The sequence below is a fragment of the Columba livia genome, chromosome Z (genome assembly GCF_036013475.1).
Source record: "Columba livia isolate bColLiv1 breed racing homer chromosome Z, bColLiv1.pat.W.v2, whole genome shotgun sequence".
Taxonomy (NCBI): Eukaryota; Metazoa; Chordata; class Aves; order Columbiformes; family Columbidae; genus Columba; species Columba livia.
This window is the reverse complement of record NC_088642.1, coordinates 10128929-10150239: the sequence shown is the minus strand read 5'-3', so window position 1 is coordinate 10150239 and position 21311 is coordinate 10128929. Positions and strand designations below refer to the sequence as shown.

Below are 21311 nucleotides of genomic sequence, written 5' to 3'. Positions count from 1 at the left end.
CCTGAGCTGGGAGGGGGAGGAGAGTTGAGGCCACCAGAGTGGCACTGCCCCCAGGGGCTGTGGCTGTTGCTGTCACTGTCACACACTGCCCAGAGAACCCCCTTTTCCTGACGGCCACCCCAAGGGGTGGCCGGCTCTGGTGTGGGGCACACCATGGTCACCTCCCGTCTGGCACCTGGGCACCTAGTGGCAGCTGAGCCAAGCCCAGGGGAGCCCCGGTGACACGCAAAAGTACCCGGGCTTGGAGGAGGGTGCTATCCCGCACCCCTGGGGTGCCAAGCCAAGCATCCACCTTCCCCGCAAGCAGAGAGGTTTTCGGAGTGTGTGGCAGCGCCGTGCAATGGCCGTGTATCCCAGCAGAGGGTGCAACTGCCCCGCAAAGCCGGGCGCCGCTCGTCCCTGCGGTCCCCGTGGACGGCGGGGACACCCTCATCGAGGCACTGCGGGCAGCGGGGTTGGCTCCGGTCCCTTTCAGACGGCAGGACCACCTGGGTGAAGGGCGGCCGATGCTCTGGCCGCTGCGGAACGTAATGCAGGCACTGGAGCTGCCCCCAGCACCCCGCGGTGCTGGGGTTGACACTGGGCTGGAGCCCTGGGCCTGGTAAGCAGCCCCAGGAGCAGCCCCACCGGGAGCACACACCCTCTGCGTGGCAGCCGGCGGTGGGCAATCGGCCTGGGACAACAGGTGAGTGGGCTGCACAGACAGCATTGCTACAGCACAAATTTGCCCGTTCTGGGATTTCCTTCGACAGCCAGTTCCTGCCCCAGCCTTAAATTCCACATGAGCATCCTGGTCCTTTGGTCTGGGGCCTCTGGGACTTTCGGTGGTGAGATCTGCATCAGCACTTGGTTGGAGGTTTGCACCAGCACTCAGAAGGATTCAGGGAAAGGTTTGCACCAGCGTTTAGTGAGAAGCTTGCACAAGAATTCAGGGAGAGATTTTCAGGTGGTGAGGAGGTTTGCAGGCTTTCTGAGGACACAATCTCTGAGGTCACCGGTCCCAGAGGAGCAGGTGACAGCTAAGAGATGCCACGGCACCACCTTGCCCATTCCCTTCCCAGGTCTTCCTGCTTGTGCCCAGACCTCGAGGCTGCCTGTGCGGGGACACAGATGTCTGGGGCACGCTCTGCCCCATGGCGGGTGCTCACTGGGGACCTGCAGCTGCGGCACAACACGCGCGATGGGCAGCTGGCACCGCAGTGGTGACAGCACAGCCACCTGTGGCCCTCGTTAGCTAGATCCCCAGGGGCAGCACCAGCTGCGTGCCCTGGCAGGGGTGCCAGGCTGCTGCAGGGGATGGCAGGGGAGGCTGGGACTGGGACAGCCACTGGCACCTTGTCCCCAGAGGAAGGGCTCGGTACAGAGTGGGGCTGGATCAGGGTGCGAGGGGGTTCTGTTGTCACAGCTGGAATCCTGTGGGGTGCTCAGAGCATGGGTTTGGGGTGCTAGCAGCCAGTGCTTCGCCCCCAGGATCCCCAGGACCGGTCCTTTGCTCCAGCTTACTCTTCAGCTCTGGCAGCCAGAGCAATAACTCAGCAATTAACACCGTTTCCCCAGGCGAGGGCTTCCCTGAGGCTTCCCTCCTCTGGCAGAGCACATGGCATCCATTACCCACAGCATCCCAGCTTCACGCACACAAAGCACTGCCAGCTCCTCCTTCCTTAGGGTGCCCATCCTCTTCTGCAGGTAATCTGGCTTCCAGGATCTGAAATGCTCACTGATCTGGATGCAATGACAGCCCACTGCAGCTATGTGAATGGGCTGAAATATCCAAGTCCAGCTTTTGGCAAAAAGCTCTGTCTGCCTGCAGACCCTATGAATGCTTCCAGGGCAGCAGCCCCCTCCTAATTCCCCCTTTGGATATGCTTCTCAAGCCCTGTTCCCCACCCAGCTGCAGCACAGGCACTGTGCAAGGAAAGCCCCCCCAGGGCAGGTGAGCCACCTTTGCAGACCATGTGCCACCAGTGACAGCCCTGCAGCTTTTCCTGGTTGTTCCGTGGATGTGATGAGCACTGGAGGAACCTCCAGCAATGGTGACCACTCTCCAGACACCTCCTCCCGGGAACTCTTGGTGTCCCTGCAGCATCATTTTGGGTTTCCAGCATTGCTGCAAGCCGCCTGTTCCCAGCATCCAGCCGTCCCTTGCGCCCAGTGCTCTGTTGGCAGCCACCAGCAAGGAGCACCCTCTTCCCAGTGCATGGGTGTCCCTCCTGCTGCAGGGACCCGGGCAGTTGTGGGGCACCTCGAGTTTGTGGAGTCCTGGGTGCATCCCCTGGCTTCCCTTCATTGCTGCTGTGGGACACAAGGCCAAGCCTGCCTGGTATAGGCTGGGGCAAGGTCTTAAACACAACAGGCAGCCGTGGGGTTCCCAGAAGTTGCCAGGGAGAAGACAGAAGCCCGGTAAACACTCCGGACGGAGGCTAGTTGGACACAGCTGTTTAATGGATGCTTCTCAGTACAGAGCGGGTGTTGCGATCCACGCACGCACGGCCGCCTCCTCACCATGGCCATGGCTCTGGCCCCATCTCATATCTGGCATCCAAAATATCCCCATTGGTGTGGCACACCAGGGCGGAAGAGGGAAATGTCATGGCATTGGTGTGCCTCCCAGTTTTGCAGAAGGGAGAGTCCCAGGAGAGGGGATCTGTGCCCTCCCTGGGAAAGGGGGGGCTGAGCGGGACGGAGTCCCTGTCACATCGGGGGGGAGGTGGGGGTGAGGGAGGGACCAGGGTGCTGCAGGTGCACCCCTGGTCTGTGCACACCCTGGGCTGAGCCCAGGGCACGCCAGAGGAAAGGCTGAGGGCACTCGGGGTGGGTTTTGGGGGGCAGCTGCTGGGGCTGCCATGAGACCTGGGCATCCCCACCCCTGGTATGCACAGCGCAGGTTTCCAGGGGTCCCTGCTCCTTCACCAGTGGGCTGAGGGCATCCATCACCTCAGGGCCGCTGGGCATCAACCCTGCCCAGCCAGTGCCTCATCCCTGCAGCTGACACCCTGGGGGGCTCTAGGCTCTGCCTCCTCCTTCTCACCCTGGGCACTGGCGCCCCCAGCGAGGTGAGGGTGCTGTGCTGGGGCTGGAGCAGGAGCAAACAGGGCTGGTGTGGGACCGTACTGCTGTGTGGGGAGAGAGCATCCTGTGGGACCAGCGGGACAGGAGGGGATGAGGGATGCAGGGGAGCGCTCCTGGGCATCCAACCTTGCCCTCCTGTTCCCTTGGTGCCTTCTGTTCCTGGTGCTCTTTCCCACAATGTATCACAGTATCACAGTATCTCAGTAAGGGTGACAGACACTGGAACAGGCTGCCCAGGGAGGTTGTGGAGTCTCCTTCTCTGGAGACATTCAAAACCTGCCTGGACAAGTTCCTGTGCGACCTCACCTAGGCGTTCCTGCTCCAGCAGGGGGATTGGACTAGATGATCTTTTGAGGTCCCTTCCAATCCCAAACATACTGTGATACTGTGTTGGCATTAAATGGTTGATCCCCAGCAGGGCAGCACCGAGCTGTGCTGGGAAACACTCTCACAGACATGGCCATGAGCTGCGGGTGCAAGGGAGGACCCGCCGGGCTCCAGCCGCTCTTGAAGCTGGGCAGGGATGTGAAAGAGGCCAAGTGGGTGTCAGCCACGTCCTCCTGACCAGGATCCACCATGCTGAACCCACAGTGCAGCTGTCAGCAGCACGGAGGCTCAGCCGTGCTGCTCCATGGCACTGTGGGGGGCTGGCAGTGCAGGGCTGCCCAGGGTTCCCCTCTCATCCCAAAACTACCTGCACTCAGCTCCAGGATCAGAGTGAGCCCCACTCTTCCTTGGGGCAGACCCTGCTCTGGCTGGGGATCCATGGGGATGGATCCCCAATGGCTCCAGGTGCTGGTGGGTGAGGTGTTGCCGTGGGGCTGGAGATCACGGGGGCAACAGGTTCCCTGACCCTTGTACCCCACGGCACCCGCAGGCACAGGACCTCTCCACACAGTGGGGCCTGTGGGGGTCAGACCCTGTGCCCCATGGCATCCCCGGGCAACAGAACCCTCCCCGCAGTGGGTTCTGAGGGAGAGACCCCTGTGCCTCATAGTATTCCCAGGCACAGGACCCCTTCCCACAATGGGGTCTGTCGGGGAGACCCCTGTGCCCCATGGCATCCCTGGGCACAGGACCCCTCCCCACAGCATAGTGTGAGGGGCAGCAGCCCCTGTGCCCCACAGCATCCCTGGGCACCAGAACCTTCCCCACAGTGGGGTGTGGGGGACAGCCCCTGTGCCCCATAGTATCCCCAGGTACAGGACCCCTCCCCACAGTGGGGTCTGTGAGGGAGACCCCTGTGCCCCATGGCACCCCTATGCACAGGACTCCTCCCCACAGTGAGGTCTGGGGGGGAGTCCCCTATGCCCCGGGGCACCCCCAGGCACAGGACCCCTCCTGTAGTGGGATCTGTGGGGGAGTCCCCTGTGCCTCATGGCACCCCCAGGCACTGGACCCCTCCTGCAGTGGGATCTGTGGGGGAGTCCCCTGTGCCTCATGGCACCCCCAGGCACAGGACCCCTCCTGCAGTGGGATCTGTGGGGGAGTCCCCTGTGCCTCATGGCACCCCCAGGCACAGGACCCCTCCCCACAGGGGGCCTGTGGGTGGGGGGGCAGTGTGGCCACTCCCTGCCACTCCCCACTTCCTCCCCATCCATCAGAGACCCAAGCGCCACACCCACTCCCTCACCCAATCAGAGCCTGGTACCCATCCTCCTCACAACCAATCACAAACCGAGGCAGGGGAGAGGGCGGGGTAGCCGCTCCCCTACCAGCCAATCGGTGCCCGGCTCTGCCCAACAGTGGGAGGGCGGGCAGGTGGGTCTCCGCGGCGGGAGCAGCGTCGCTGCCCAAGATGGCGCCGGCGGGTCTAGGCGGGGGGGGGCTGCAGGTGCAGGGCTGCGCTGTTGGGGCGGGCGGCCAGGATGTAGGCGACGTTCTCCCGCAGGAAGCTGGCCCAGTCGACAGGCCTGCGGGCAGACAGGGGATCACCAACCGCCCCACACTGCTGCTCCCCCCAGGATCTCCTCCAAAATGGGGGTGTCTCCCTCAAGCCCCCCCTTAGCCTCACCTGGCCTCCTCCTGCTCTGCAGCCGCCGGGGTCTTCTGGCTCTTGCTGCTGCCGCTGCTGGTGGGGCTGCTCTCTGACATGGGCCCTACATGGCTGATGCTGCAGAAGAGGAGGGAGCCCTCTGTCCCCTTCCTGGCACCCCAAATGGCGGCAGTGGGGTGAGGGGTGTGCAGGTTCGGGACAGGGCTGTGGGGCAGGAGGAGGGGCAGGCACCAATCTTTTCTCTCTGGTACCAGTGACAGAACCCAAGGGAATGGCAGGAAGATGTGCCAGGGGGTGTTCAGGTTGGACATCAGGAAAAGGTTCTTCACCCAGGGGGTGCTGGACACTGGAACAGGCTCCCCAGGGAGGTGTCACAGCCCCAAGCCTGACAGTGTTCAAGCAGAGACTGGACAACACCCTCAGACACATGGTGTGAACTGTGGGGTTGTCCTGTGCAGGGACAGGTGTTGGACTTGATGATCCTTGTGGGTCCCTTCCAACTGGGGACACTCTGATTCTGTGGCGCAGAGGGGGAGGTGGCTGGGAGAGGGGGCAGCTGTTTGTACACCGAGCCCCTTTGGTGGGTGCTGGGGTTGTGGTAGGGCCCCCGGCAGGGACGTCACCCCCTCCCCAGGGCAGGTGTCCCCGTACCTGACGCTGCAGGATGGCATTTCCTTTTGGTGCTTGCGGAACCAGCTGTGCCGGGCTCGGCGGCACTCACCCTCCCTGATGAAGCCGTCACCGTCCTGGTCCAGGGCCAGGAAGGCTGCCCGTGCTCGCTCCCGCTCCTTGGCCGTCAGCAGCCGCAGCAGCGCGTTCTGGGGGGGCAGAGGGGAATGGGGAGCGCTCGCCCCACGGGAACACCCCAGGTCTCCTGCCCAGCACTGTGGGCATCTCCCATCCTGCGTGCCACAGCAGTGGCTGCCAGCCATGGGAGATGTCCCTGGGTGCCATGGCTGTGGGTGCTGGTCATGGGAACTGGACCTGGGTGTGATGTCTGTGGGTGCTGGTGATGGGAACTGGACCTGGGTGTCATGTCTGGGGGTGCTCGTCATGGGACATGTCCCTGGGTGCCATGTCTTTGGGTGCTGGTGATGGGAACTGGACCTGGGTGTCATGTCTGGGGGTGCTCATCATGGGAGATGTCCCTGGGATGCCATGTCTTTGGGTGCTGGTGATGGGAACTGGACCTGGGTGTCATGTCTGGGGGTGCTCGTCATGGGAGATGTCCCTGGGTGCCATGTCTATGGGTACTGGTGATGGGAACTGGACCTGGGTGTCGTGTCTGGGAGTGCTGGTCATGGGATCCTGCCCTGGGTGCTGTGTCCATGGGAAGCAGAGCTGGGTGCTGTGGCTGTACCTGTGGCCGCAGTTTCTGCAGCAGCTGGATGGACTCGTGGGAGAGGAAGTCGTGCCACTCGATGTGCCCCTTCTTGTCAGGGTCCAGGGCAGAGAACTGCAGGGCTGCCTGCTCCTCCTGCGCCTCGGCCATGGGCCGCTCAAACTGCTGCTTGTGCACCAGGTGCTTGTAGTGCAGGAAGTCGTCCAGGGTCAGACAGGTCTCTGGGGGGGCACAGATCAGCACCTGGGGAGGGGGGACCAGCCCCCCTGCACTGCCTGAGACCCAACACAGGGAGGGGGGGTCTGTACCTGGAATGATCTTGCAGTGCCGCAGGGTCTCCATCAGGCTGAACATCTCTTCCTCCGTCAGCAGGAGGTTGAGGTTGTCCTGGGGTGGGGCGCAGAGAGAACCCATGGGGCAGCAAGTTCCCCATCCCCTCAGAGCAGGCTGCCATATGGGACCCTGCTCCCACCCATGCCAGTCACGGCTCCCTGGGGAGCACCCACCACCCAGCAGAAGCCCAGTGTCCCCCACCCTGGGAACTCACACAGTAGTAGCAGCTCCAGCCCGTCTCAGTGTGCGCCGTCTCCATCACCTCCACAGCACTGTCATTCTGCAGGTAGCCCATGCGGCGCAGGCAGCCGTCGTGGTACACCCGGCTGCAGACGCGGCAGGGGAAGAGGCTCTCGGCTGTCCACACCTCGCAGATCTCGCACATCTCGTCATTGAGGACCTGGGGAGAGGTGGGCAGCTGCTCAGAGGGGCAGCGTGGGCAGGGGGTTGGCTTCGTGAGGTGGGGGTCAGGGTGGTGCTTTGCAGGTGGGGGTGGATGTTGGGGGGCAGAGGGGATGGGAGGGTGGGATTGTGTTGGGCTGGCATAGGGAATAGGTGGGTGGTGGGGTCACAAGGGGTGGATGGGAGGAGTGTGGATGCATTTGTGGGGATGAATGAAGGGTGTAGGTGTCCTGCTGTAGGATTGGTGGGGCTGTGGGCTTGTCGGTCAGCTGTTCTTTAGGGCTGTACTGTGGGTGGATGGAAGTGCTGATCTGTGGAACAGCTGGTTGTAGGTGTGCATGGACAAGATGTAAGGCTGTAGGTGGGCTGGGGTGTGGGCTTGTCAGGGTGCGTGGATGAATGGGTGGGGTCATGGGTGTGGATGGGTGGGCTGAAGGCTTGTGGGCATGGGTGGGTAAGCTGTTGGGTTGTAGATGGGCAGTAAGGGTTGTAGTTGTGAATGGATGCATTGAGTTGTAGGCTGGCTGTAGACTGACAAACGGATGATCCTTCTCTCCTCCCCAAAGCTGCAGCTGTCTGTGCCCAGTAGTGACCCCTCCAAGACACCCCAGGGTTCCCCTGGGGCACATCTGACCAGTCTCACCCTTCTCCCTGTATGGCACCTCCAGCTGCCCAGCACAGACCCTGGCGCCCTGCCGCACCGAGCCACCTCCATGGGGCTTTGCCGTGCCCAGGAGGCTGTCACTGCCCAGCAGGCACCAGCGATGCTTGCACATCCCCAGGGCTCTCCCCTCCATGTCTCCAGCCCCATCCCCATCCCTCCTTCCCCATCACTGTCCCTATACTCCTTCTGCTTGCCTGTTCACGCTGCTCCAGGCTGATGTCGGGGGGCTCATCATCATGCAGCTCCCGCTTGGGCCGGATGAAGGCGGGTGGTGTGAACCTGTTGGCTCGGTCAAACTCCTCCGGCTCCACGCCGCGGCCATCCCGCAGCCGTTCCCAGGCCGCCTTGCTGGCGCTGCTCTCCTCTGGCTGGGAAGGTCCTGCTGATGCCTCCTCCTCTCCCTCCTGCACCTCCTGCTCCAGCGTCCCACGGCGTGTGGCCCCCGCCTCTGCCCGCCGCCGTGTTGATGGCTGCTCACGCAGCCCGTCCTTAAAGGCCGACACAGCCAAGCTGACCTTCTGCACCTTCTCCACCGTCTGCCGCCTGGACATCAGCACCCCCATGGCTCTGTGGGGGTGAAGAATGGTCTCAGTGCTAAGGCCTTGGTTGGCAATGCTGCTCCCCAACCCTGCACCATGTCTCTGGCCCCAAAAAGATGTCCTGGTGGCTGTCCCCCAGGGTTTGCAGGGAGCAGCTGGGGGCAGGGAGAGATGGAGGCTCCTTGGCAAACTGGTGCTGGGGTCTTCCATGGTGGCCATGGGGAAATGGACCCAAAGCCATGTGGAAATCTGGCTGTGGTGGGTCTGAGTGTGCGTGGTAGAGCAGGACATCAAGCAGGGACCTGGTTTGGGGGCACCCTGCCTCCCCAATCCTTGGTCAGTAGGCTCTGGCTTAACAAAAAAACATATCCAGGGCCTTCCCACACCAAAGCAGTAAATCCCAGAGGGACTGTGACTATCCCATTCTGCGTTGGAGAAAGCCTCTTTGGCCAGCCAAGGGTGAGGTATCCTCCCTGCAGCTCTGCCAAGGGCTGGGCCAGAGCAGAGCTGGTGCTGGGTCTCTTACCTTCCCTAAATTTGGGGAATTTCACCCCCCCAGTCTCTGTTGTGCTCACACACTCCTGTGTGTCTGTGTTTGCTGCTGCTCTGATCACTGGGCATCCTGCATCTTACCTCAAAACGTGGGTTGATGTGGCTCACAGCAAGGAGCTGTGTGGAGGGGTTGTGCCAGTTGTGGGAAGGCTGTGAGGGTGCCGGAGGGGAGGGCTGCAGCAAGTGGGTCTGGGGCACAGGGGTCCCAAGAAGGGGGATTTGGGTGCAGGACTGAGGGAAGTTCATCTTGGGGTAAAATAGGGAGGGCAACAGCAGCAATAGCAAGTGGGACTCTGTCTCAATGGGGCCAGGCTGACGCTGGGGAGAAGCAGGATTTATTCTCCAGTGGTGCAGGGCACAGCATCACCCTCCGTGGGTCCCAGCACTGTCCACATGCCCCACTGGGGCTGGGTTGTGGAAGATGCTGCAGTCGAGTTGAGCTCCCAGCTGGTGCCTGGGGACCAGCAGGCGCTGCCTATGCAGGCAGGAGGAGATGGGAGCAGCCATCTCCCATCTCGCCAACCTCAGCAGGGATGTCCCCAGGTAGCGGGATAATTAGCTGCACACGCATGCACATGCTGGGATCTTGCGGCTGCAGGGGGACACAGTGCTTCAGGCACTGGTAATTACTGGGAAGGGTAATTACAGCTGCCCTGCACCAGTGGTGCCCAGCAGAGCGTGCGGGCCGGCGGCACCGTGATGCTCCTCGCTCATCCCTACAGATGCCCGGCTCCATGCTCTCGCCTTGTGACCCCCAGCCCTGTGGGTTCTGTTCGCACGTACGTGTGGGTGTGCAAACCAAAACACGGCTGCACGCACATGCATGTGATCTCCCAGCCTCCCCCCCCCACCACTGCGAGACCATCTGCCTGCAGATTCCCACGCGGGGAGCTGGATGTGACACACGTGGGTCCTGTCCTGCGTGGGGGGGTCTTGGCGTTGGGCAGGGATGGTGGTATTTGCACCATTCAGCCTCTGTGCTCAGCTCGGGGCTGGTGCTGCAGCTCCTGGGGCTTTGCAAAGGTGGATAGGGGAAGAGCTGGAGGCACAGCTCCCAGCCACAGCAATAGCATCCCTGCGGCTGTGCTGGCCAGGAGGGAGACACCTGGATGTCTCTACCTCCTTGCTGTGCTCTCACCTCTGCCCAGGCAGCTCAGAATTCCATCGGCTGTGGGCAGAATCGGCTCTGCTGCCGGGCAGCACTGCAGCTCTGCCTGCAAGCCAGGGAGCTGGGGGCACTGCAGGGAGATCGCCCCCTTTGCAGGTCCCTGCATCACCGAGCGTGGGCCAGATCCTTACCCTGGGGAGACGTGGAGAGGAGAGGGTGCAGAGGGGCTCATGGAGAAGAGCCAAAAGAGGGGTGTGAACCCCAGCTCTCAGCACACCAGTCTAACCAGTAGCTGCATGGATGCTTCTGCCTCCCAGCATGCTGGCAGCGTCTCCTGGCAGAGCCACGGGGCTCCGTGCCCATCCCCAGTGACCCTGTGGCACAGCAGGGCAGCTGGCGTAGGAGTCTGCTGTATACCCCCAAAATGAGGTTCCCTTGCGTGTTCGTGGTGTGATTGCCCCGGCCCACACCACTGCTGGAGGTTCCCAGCCTGTCCCCCTGTCTCTTTTCCCCTCCTAATGCCACCCTGAGTGTCGTGTGCCACAGTCGGTGCCACCAGCTGCTGCATGGCTGGAGTCCGGAGGCTGTCACTCCTGTCACAGCTTGTGTGTGTTCTCAGGCCTGCTTGTCTCCCTGTCTCTGCCCTGCCTGCACGCCCAGGGCCTGAACAGCTTCATCCCGAGCTCCACCTCCAGCCCCCGCTGCCTTTCCACAGGCCCCAAACCTGCTATGCATTCTCCAGGACCCCTTTTCCCCCATGCCCTGCCTGACCCATTGGTCATGTGAGGTGGGGCATCACTCCCACACAGAACCCGCCCCAGCTCAGGGTCCTGCCCAGCTTAGGGGTCCCGCCTCTCCAGGGACCCCTGGATATGGGGAGGGCAGACCAGAGACCCCCTTGCCCCATAGCAGCCCAACCTACCTAAGCCGTCCCTGCGTTCCCATGTGTCCTGGGGACATGGTGTCTGCTGCTATCTGTGGCCATCCTGCTGAGGTGCCCGGTGGTCAGGGACCTGGTGACACCACCCAGCTCACCTTAGTCCAAGGCACTGGGGTCTTGACCTTACTGCCAGGTGCCAATGTGGGGGATATTTTTAGGTTGCCCCCATGGAGGAGCTAAATCTGGGCATGGGCTGGAGCTGCCTGCAAATGCTCAGCTCTGCTAAGCCTGGCTAGCACCGGGTGCTGTCACAGCAGGTGGTGGGCACCTTCCCTTGCCTTGACACCCTGTATCCCTGCCTTGCCCTCTGGCCACCACCTGTTCCCCATGGTCCTCTGATGTACTGGTCCTCTGATGTACTCCTTGCTACTTCCTGCCTGCAGCAAAACGCGCAGCCAGAAAATACTTCTTCCTTCTAGGACCCGTGAATTCATCTTTCCCAGCCCCATGCAGCTCTCTGTGTGGGGAAACTGAGGCACGGCTGGTGCAGCTGGTGTGGGGATCAGCCTTTCCTTGGGGAGGACGAGGGCATTTCAGATGGAGCTGGTGGCCAGCACGAAGGCACACAGAGAGGAGGCATTGTGGCAGCGCACCCAGTGCAAACAGAGTTGTTGCTCCCTGCATGGCTCCAAAATCTCCTCTCCCTCATAGCAGCAGGAGCGGGGAGGCTTGTGCTAGGGGTTATGGGGCACTGGGTTTGGGTGTGAGGGTGGTGGCTGACGTGTGTGGGTGTATCGCGACATGGTGGGGATGTTGTGGTGGCTGGGAGCGCAGGATGGATGCGGTGGGGAGCAAAGCGGCGGGGATGTGCTGTGGGGTGGGTGTGTTCTGGGGTGGATGTACTACAGGGTGGATGTGTTCTGGAGTGGATGTGTCCTGGGGTGGATGTACTGCAGGGTGGATGTGTTCTGGAGTGGATGTGATGTGTCCTGGGGTGGATGTGCTATGCAGGGCTGGCAGCTCACGGCAGGTGTCATGGCCTGGCAGGGGGGTGTGTGTGCTGGGCATGTTGAAGTGACTGTGGACATGGTGTGTGTGGTGGCTGTGGCAGCTGGGGGTGCGGGATGTGCGTATTTTGGGGGCCATGAGTGCAGGGCGAGCTGTTGAGGTGCCTGGCAGTGGATGCAGGTGTGGAGCGCCGCGGCAGGACTGTGGGTACCTGGGGCTGGCTGTTGCTTCCTGCCCGCCCTCAGCTCAGCCATGCTTGCCAGCCCCATGGTCTGTCCTTGGTGCAAAGCCCCATGGAGCAAATCAAGGGCCAGCGGTTGCTTGTGCTGGTGCCTGCCCACCATGCTGGTGCAGCCCCTGCACCACCTCTGAAGGGGATGCAGTGGGGGTGTGCCAGGGGCAGGACCCCCTCCTGGGCTCCCTGGCTGGTGGGCAAGGATGCACCTGGTCCCCACGGGCTGCGCACAGGCCAGGCCTCCTCCCTGCCCTCTCCAGGCTCCCAGTGTTTACACCCCCTGGTGCTGCACGTTGCTGGGAGCAGCATTAGCGACCTGGCTGCACACAAGGAGGGTACTGATGGGGAGGACAGCCCAAGGCCCATGGCAGCCTGGTGCCAGGGCTTGGTCCAAAGGGCACCAGGCAGGGCTGAGAGGAGCTGCTGTGTCTCTGGCACAGCCGTGCGCACCCTGCCCACTGCTGCCTGCCTGTAGCCAGGGGTACCAGGCAGTGCAGGCAGCAGGTTCTGCTCAGGGGACTCCACATCCCACATCCTTGAGCTGGCTGGGGATGCCCAGAAGGGTCCAGCAGCACCCCCTTGTCCCCTCTCCTTGGCAGATGGCACGTGCTGGGACTGTAACACTGCTGGGACTGCTGCTGCTGTGAGATGACCTGGTTGCCATGGGACAGGGGAGTCTGTGGCTGATGGCACCATCCCCAGCCCCTGCAGGGCTGCGTGGCCCTGGTGGGGAGGTCTGGGGGGGTGGCTGGAGCCCCACTTGTGCTGTGTCCCCCTCCTGGGGACACTGAGCTAGTGGCTGCTCTCCCTGCTGGATCAGGCTGCCTGTCCTGCCGCACCATGGCAGATTTTATAGGTGTGTCGCACGTTTCCATCTCCCAGAGGGGGATGAAAATGCCGTGACAGCAGAGTCCCTTCCTCTGCAGCAGACACGGCTCCCGCCCAGCTCCCCACTTATCCTCATCTCCCTCTCCAGCCCCTCTCTCCAGCACCCACATCAGGACCCCAACGTCCAGCCAGGACCCTTCCACCCCATCTGCATCCCCACTCCCAAGCACCTCATCTCAGGAGCCCTGGTCAGGCTCCCTGGCACCAGCACCCCGGGGACAGAGGGGAGGACCGGGGGGGACCCACCCATGGGTGTCGTGATGTGCATCCAGCCCGTGCCATGCACAGGGCAAAGAGCCAACAACAGCAAAAAAGCCACTTACCAGGGTCAGGGTCCGTCTGGGGAGCGCGAGCCCTAGAGAGCAGTCCACACGATGCCCATAGCTGCTGCCTCTGGCCACGACCCCCTCTCCACCCGTGGGTGCTCACTGCATCCCACGCCCCGCATGCAAATCCCCGCCAGGGGATGGAGAGGCGAGGCTGGTACCCGAGGAGCCAGAGCCCTGCACTTGCTGCTGGAGGATGCAGGAGGCAGCGAGATGCTGGGAGCCGATGCCTGTGTCTAGCGCACACACACACACACACACAGGAAGCAGGGAGCTTGTGACTGGGGCTGAGCAGATGCAGCCTGGTTTGCTGTCCCTGTACCAATTGCTGCCTGAGCTGTGTTAAACAGCTCTCTCAGGCACGAAGCATTTTTTTTAACCGGGCTGACGTTGGCTGGGAGATACCAATAAAAGCTTTCCCTGCATCTCCTCTGGCCCCTGGGGACAAACCACCTTTCTTTGAGGCAACCTCAAGGTCTAGAGAGATGGGGTTGCATCCATGGTGGAGCAAAGGTCTCTCCTGCCCACTGGCCAGGGTCTTCCCCAGGCCCAGACCCCTGGCCACAGGCTACCTGTGACCGCTTTAACCCATTGCCTGTCAGTCGAGGTTGCAGTCAGGCTGCAGGGGTCCTGATGTGGGTGCTGGACAGAGGGGCTGGAGAGGAAGATGAGGATGAGAAGTGGGGAGCTGGGCGGGAGCTGTGTCTCCTGCAGAGGAAGGGACTCTGCTGTCACGGCATCTTCATCCCCCTCTGGGAGATGGAAACGTGTGACACACCTATAAAATCTGCCATGGCGCGGCAGGACAGGCAGCCTGCCATGGTGCATTGGGGGCATGGTGGCTCTAGGCAGCTCCGTGTGCCTGGTGCAATTGTAGCACCAGGAGTTTCAGTTCTTCTGGTCCCCAGGACTGGAGATGACCTGGGTGCATGCCACAGGGCTGCAGCGGGGGTTCATGGAGAGTGTGAGGGAGGTGATGGGGCAGGAGGAAGGATCTTGTGCTGGAGAGGAAGGTGCAGTGCTTCTGAAGGTGGGATATCTGCTCCACATGTAGCCCCACCAGCCTTGTGGACATGGTCACTCAGCCCCCTGACACCCTCCTGAGATGGAGTGTTGGTGGCTGAGGGGGCTGTGCACTCCGTTCAAGAGCTCCCAGCTCTGCCAGGGCATGACTTAGTGAACAAAAGCCTCTGAGCCCTCCTAGCAGCAGCTTCCAGCCAGGCCTGGGTTTAGTCCCGAAGGTTAAAGCAGAGGGCCCTGGCCAGTGGGTATTGCTGCAGGGCTACCCTGTCCGACAGCGAGGCTGGATATGGCAGATTGTCTCCCATGTAGGGGAGACGGATGCTCTGCCCAGTCCACTGTGCCCTGGGATGCTGCTGGGCAGACATCACCCTCCAGCCTGACTCCCCGGCCATGCCAGCCCCTGTGCTCTCCATGGGGCAGGACCTGGCTGGCTCCACGCAGACCCACCACCCCGTGGAGAAGAGGATGTGTGTGCATATGAGTGACAATGCCTGTGTCTGCAGAGGGGCTTATGAAGCCTTGGCAAGGCAGCAAGCAGCAGGGCGAGGGGATGTCACATTTCCCATGTAGAGACCGTGGGGAACATGGTGTGGGGGCTTTTGGGTGAAGGGCCATTTGATGCATGGAGCTTGCTGGATCCTGGGAGGTGGGCAATACCATCCCTGGGGTCTTCTCCACCTCCAAACAAGCCTGTGGTGGACCGAGGCTCCAGTGCCCATGCGGTGTCCTGTCTTCCTAAGAGCAAGTGGCAGGGGCACAGCAGTGTCGAGGGTGTTTCCAGAACTGTACCGGGGGAAGGTTTGCTCCATCCTGTGACACACACTGGTGACAGGCTTGTCCCTGGCCCCTGTCTGGTCTGCGGTGACTCCCAGCAGACCTGAAGCTGGTGACGTGGTGACTTCTCACCCCCTGCCAACCTTCCCCCAGATCTATGGCCACTAACACTGTTCCCCCAATAGCAACGCCTGTATTACAGACCCTCCCCACTCCCCCATCATCCCAAGCAGCAGTGAGCTGAGACTGCTCACAGCCCACGTCACCCACAAGCAGAGCCGGGGGCTGGGAAGGACAGTGTCTGGGCGCTGCGCCGGGACCTGAGACATCTTGAGTGAAGATGTGCAAAGCCATGCTGCAGACGGGATTTATCTGCTTTCTGCTTGTGGCTGTCAGGTTCTATCTTGCTTCGCTCCATCGGCCGCGGGAGCCTTGCAGAGAGCCTCTGGTTGCCCTGCCCTGGCCCTGGGCTACCTCTCTGTGTGGAAATCTTCCCCAAGGATGCTCCCCGTTAGGGAAAATCACATTTTGTGTTATTTGGCCCCAGGAGCACAGTGGAAAGGTGCTGGGATGCACGTGGGTTGGAGAAAGTGGAGGCCAGCAGTAAATGGGATCAGAGGAAAACATCTCTGCAGATGAACTCTGGCCCCAAAGGACTGGGGAGAGGGGGAGGCGATGGAGGAGGAGAGCGCCGGCAGGCTGCGAAAGCTTTAAGAGCCTCTGCGGGGACAGCTCTGCCCCGATGGGCCCATGGCCAAGCACAGTGGTTCCTGGAAAAGCTCAGGCGAGGAAGAACCCCAGCCCTGCTCCCGCTTCAGCTGCCAGCAGCCTTGGGAGTCCCGCTGCCTTCTGCTCTGGTGCTCTGCCGTCACTCCTGTGGCATGGCCATGCTGTCCCCTCTGCAGCAAGGCTCCATGGATGTGGCTGGCTGAACCTGGGGGATGGCACCTCCTCGCCAGCCCCTGGCCCAGCTGGTGTTTATGGTGGTCCCACTAAAGAAGAGCTTTAGCCCAGATCTGCTTCTGCAAGAAGCGCCCAGCAGCCTCCACTCTGTGCTTGCTGCAGCATGCTCTCGCACCCCCCATGCAGAAGGAGGACATGGTCCCCTGCCCTGACACCCCTCTCTGCAAAGCCAAAGCGTGGTTGAGCGCCTGTCGGAGCGGCTGTGATGGCAACAGGCTGGGAAAGATCTTGGCGGCGCCGGCAGCGCCGGGCTGCTGGAGGAGGGCTGCAGGGGCGGAGGTGAGAGCTGAGCTGCAGCGGGAATGTGCATTTTCGTCAGCTCTCCCCACCCCCCTCCCTGCCTTCCCTCCAAAATCTCGCATGACGCCCGCGTGTAGGTCACTGGCTGCTGCAGCGACGCGGCGTGTGGGCTCACCATCTGTGGCTGCTTCTGGAGCCCTCCGCCTTGGAACACGGCCCCGGCTCATCCCCAGTCCTATCCAGCCCCCTGCAGCCACCAGCACCCTGGGGGGCTGCGAGGAGAAGGGTTTGGTCCATGATGGGGGGGACCCAGACTTTTGGGTCCTACCAAGAAGCAGGAGAGGCAGCAGTGTGCGCCTGTGTGAGCCAGCGTTCCTGCCAGTCAGCGGGAGGTGCTGGAAGAGAGAACTTGTCAAAATAGCAAGATATCTTTTTTCAGGAGATTACAAGTTTGGCTGATGGAGATAATAGTGTTGATGCGCTGCAGGGAGGGTTCGGAGAGGCATCGACACACCTCGCGGCAGCTGGTTCAGGAGGGGAGGATGATGCCAAAATCAGCATGAAATGGGATAAAAACCAGCTGTCTGATGGACTGCCATGTAAGGCTGCAGTCAGGGAATGCAGAGCATCGCCCATCACCAGGAATGAGCAGTACAGGAGTGAGCCCGTGAGTGGGTCAGACCATGCCTCCATCTGGCTGTCCCAGCCCATGTCCTCCACCTGTGTGGGCTCCGTGTGGGGGAAGAGGCTCAGGATCCCACCCATGGACCTGATCCCAGCTGCAGACATGATCCCGCTCTCCACCATCACCTGAGTGGGACATCTTCTGCTGCTGGCTGCAGGCATCACCTCCTGGTGCCACCTGTCGACGGCTGTCCTTCACGTCCACTGACAGCTGTCCATCATGACCACCAACAGCTGTCTGCCACTGCCCCTGGACATTCACACCAGCCCATTGCTGGCTCTCCATCACACCCCGCTCATCAACATAAGCTCTGTGCACGATGCTGATGGTGGTCCGTCATTGAGGCTGGCTCATTGTCACCGCCTGTCACATCCCTAGTCATTGACACCGCTGTCCTCTGCTGTTCCCACGCCCTGACACCTCAGCCACAGCCTCCAGCTCCCTGCAGTCTGAGGGTGGGGGAGGGTGTGCCCCTGTGTCCCCCACCCCGAAGGATCCAACACAATTCTCTTGGGGGGCTGGTTCCCTGGCACATCCCCTCGCGCTGGCCCGCCATGATGCCTTCTCTCTGCCATTCCTGTCCCCAGCTGTCCCCACCAGGTGTGTGAACAGGGCTGCAGTGCTGATGCCATTCCAAACTGCTGCTGGGGCTGTAGATGCTCCCTGGTTCCTGCTCCCCACAGTCACACTGCCCTGTTCTTGGATGGGGATGACAGATCCTGGCTGTGCCCCTGCCCTCAGTGACCAGGGTGCCCTGAGCAGGAGCTGACAGATGGTGCCGAGCAGGGACACAGCCCCTCCTTTGACCTCATCAGCAGCCGCACGGTGACGAACCTGAAGTAGGTTAAGACACTGCGGATGCTGGCTGCGTGCCCCACAGCCGTGGCACTGCGCTTGTTCACTCCAAGTTTCTCCCTCCTATGCCGGGACCAGAGCGCAGAGCTCTTGCAAGGAATAATTACTGAGCAGCCTTGTATGCACTGTTGGGGTGCAAGTGCTGGCTCTGCCCCCTCCCCAGCAGCTTTGCCCGCATCTAAAAATCCCCCAGTATGAAAGTTCAAAGCAGAATTTTCCTAACGAATCTCCTTTCAGCCCTGCAGCTCTGCACAACCTAGGAGTTTGCAATTGAAGTCTCTCTGAATGTGTGCAGCAGCCGAAATCTCAGCTTGGGCAGGACCAGGCGCTGGGCTGGACCAGGTGAAGCACCTCTCGTTTGTCCAGCAGCAAATCTGGGCTGAGCTCCCTCACTAGATGGACCCTTCCGCCCCTCTTGGGGCATGAGTGCATTGTGATGCCCAGGGCAGTTTTAGCTCCATCAAGGAGCTCCTGGTGTGGGGCTGAGCGTTGCTTCCTCCTCATCCTCACTGTTGTCTGATGCAGCCCTGCCTCATCCCTGCATTCCCACATCTGCTGGGCTGAGCCATGGCAGCCCCGGATCTGCTGAATATGCAGCCCTGAGTGGATAACACATCCCCCAGCTTCTCCAGCTGCTGGAAGGAGGAGATCCAGCCTGCAACCAGCCCATCCACCTTCTTGCACGTCCATTTCCAGGTGAGCACCTTGCTGCGTGCTGCTGTCTGCTCCCTGCTACTGTCGGGCAGCCACAGCTTGGCTGTTCCTTTTACCCTGTACAAGACAGGGCCCTGGGGAGCCTCAGACAGAACATGAGGTGCTCAGCACCACCCTGCTTTGTGCCGCCATTTACTTGTGTTGCTGCTCCGTGAGCTGCCTTCACTGCTGTGATAAGCAGAAAAAACTGGTAGGGACCAGTGTTACGACCTGGGAAAGGGGTGTAGAGAAAGGGTGAGGTCTGACAGTGGGGATGGGTGGCAAAATGCCCCAAAGGGGAGCTGGGTGGAAGGTGCTGGGGTGATGGAGGCAGGGAGATGAAGCAGGCAGCAGGAAGCCAACAACCCATCCCACCCGCGGGGGAATGCCTTGTGGTCTGGGGTCTGCAGGAAGGTGTTCCTTCAGGGTGGCTGCTGGGGCTGACCCTGGGCTGTCCCTTCCTGTGGGTGGCATGTCCCTGCAGAGCAGCCAGGGCATGGAGCTCTGGGTCTCTACCAACCCCATCCCTGCAGCTGGCAGCTTGCCAAGCCTGGCCCTGATGAGACAAGGATGCTCCCTCCGGACAGATAATAGCTGAGCGCTTTAGAGCTCTCTAATCTAGGAGCACTCTTGCAGGCATTAGCTAAATGACCCTCTTCACAAAGCCACTCCTGCCAGCACCAGCGAGCAGCTATCCCCCCCATGCTGTCCTCTTCGAGTCCCCAGGAGGGGCGAGGCCAGACCCCTGGGTCTCCAGGGACTGGTACCCCCTCTCCCTAAGTGGGGACACTGGTGTACCCTAACAGCAGAGCCTGCTGGAAGGACTCATCCCCCAGGGCACTGAAGGGCTCTGGAAGAGCAGGATTAGCCCTGGAGTGGGAGAGAATGGTCGAGGCTGGGTTGTGCCCGCTGCAACTGGACCATGGATGGGTGCAGGGTATGGCTTTGCAACCACAGCATCCCAGTGCCAGCCCCACAGTGCCTTGGAAGGGACATGGCCATCCCCAAAGGGAGGCATGGGCAGGGATGCCAGCCCTCCCGGCTGCCTGCCCTGCCAGCCTGGATGTCCCCCTGCAGTGTCACCTGTCCCCACCACCTCCCTTGGCGGGGCCATCTCTGCCTCAGGCTGGTGAAGCATCCTCACAGAGAAGCTTTTCAAGTGGAACAGAAATGCCTAATGAGGGCCGACTTCATTAACTGGGCCTGTCACAGGGATGATTGCTGCCTTCCTGAGCCACTTTATGAGCAATAAAACTGTGACAGGAGAGTAGGGGAGAGGGGCAGAGCCTGCCCAAATACCTCTGCCCTGCTGGTAAGGGCACCACCATGGCCTGTTTTGGGGTCTGGGGTCAAGCAGGCAGCTCTTGGGGCTGGAAGCAGATGCTGGCGCCAGGGGAGGATGTCCCAGCGGAGCTGGGGTGTGATGGATCTAAACATCTGGGGCACAGTTGGGTCCTGTCCTACCGTGGACGTGGTGAGACTCACACCCAAGCCGGCAGGTACGCAAGACTCCTGGGTGCTACTATTTGGACAGGGTTGTGGTGCTTGCAAGTGTGTCCAGCAGCCTTCATGTTTCTTTTGGTGTGTCTGTCAGCCCCATGCCCATGCCAAAGCATCCTACAGGCAGGAGCAGTGCAAAGGCTCGTCCCCAGCTTCTCCAAGCCTGGAGACCCCCTCCTTTACCCCCTGCGAGGTGCTGTGCATGTTTCGCGGGCTGCATCACCTCTCTTGGAGACCCCCAGGCACCCCTGATGGGGTGAGCGGGGACAACCCTACGTGGCAGCTGAGCCCTGGCACGCTGTCGCCCCGCGCTTGCCTCTTAATCAGCTAATTGTGTGTTTGGGGTTTCAGGCGCGGGCCCCAGCCTGGCGTTGCCATACCAACTGCATCAGCATCACTTTCAAACATTTACCAAGCAGGCTTGAAATGCAGGGAGGGGGGGAATTAAAAAAGGAGAGGAGGCCAAACAGAGGGTTGATGGGAGGGGAGAGTAAAAGGGCTTTCTGTGCCTCTTTCATTATACCGCGTGGAGTCCCGCCGGGCAAAAAGCTCTGATTAAAATGGCTCTTGCTGGGATTCAGAGGCTTTTTGGGGAAAAAAGAAAATGCCCCTGCCTGCTGGAGGCTGTCTGAGGCACTGTTGGTGGTAGGATTGTCTCGGTTTCTTCAGTAGGGTCAGGGGAGGGCTGTGAGACAAGCCAGCCCAGGTTGTGTCCCCAGGCAGAGAGCAGTGGGTGCTCACCCCAGGGACTCACTGTCCCCAGAGCTGGTGGGGCAGACAGCTGGAGCGGTGGCTCAGTGGAAGAGGGAGAAAAGGTGGCTGGGGAGTGAGGTGGGGTAGATCTTGGAGCTCAGAGGGTCTGTCTCACGTTTGTCTCCGACCTGCTGTCATCCCAGGGTTTGGGGCAGGACCCATGCCCCCAGGAGCACTGCACACCCCCCCTGATTTCTGCCACTGGGTTGTGTGTCTCCTCTGCCCTACTCTGTCCTCTCTCCTCCTCCCAAATCTACCTCTTTGCCACCCTTGGCCTTTCTGTGAGCTGACCAGGTCTCTACAGCACCTCCTGTCCAGCTGGACTGCTTTTCCTTGCCAGAACTGTCATAGCATGAGCCCTCCCTTGCCCCCTGCCCCCCTCCATCCTCTCTGGCAGTGACCAACCTGCTGCAGGGGAGGAAGCTGTCCTGGGGGGGACATGGAAGCAGGTGTGTGTTCCCCCTCCTGCTGACCTGGCTTCCC

The 21311-nt window shown here is 61.3% G+C and overlaps 1 protein-coding gene across 1 annotated transcript; it reads right to left on the bottom strand.

Annotated features, from left to right (window-relative positions):
- Positions 1-2421: 2421 nt before the first annotated feature.
- PHF24 (PHD finger protein 24) lies at positions 2422-13701 on the bottom strand. Its single transcript, XM_005507799.3, has 8 exons — positions 13340-13701; positions 8001-8373; positions 6955-7140; positions 6716-6794; positions 6426-6628; positions 5717-5883; positions 5084-5182; positions 2422-4982 (listed from the first exon to the last, which is right to left on the bottom strand). The coding sequence occupies exons 2-8, from the start codon at positions 8367-8369 to the stop codon at positions 4883-4885; spliced, it is 1203 nt and encodes a 400-aa protein (XP_005507856.2). The 5' UTR covers positions 8370-8373; positions 13340-13701; the 3' UTR covers positions 2422-4882.
- Positions 13702-21311: the final 7610 nt, after the last annotated feature.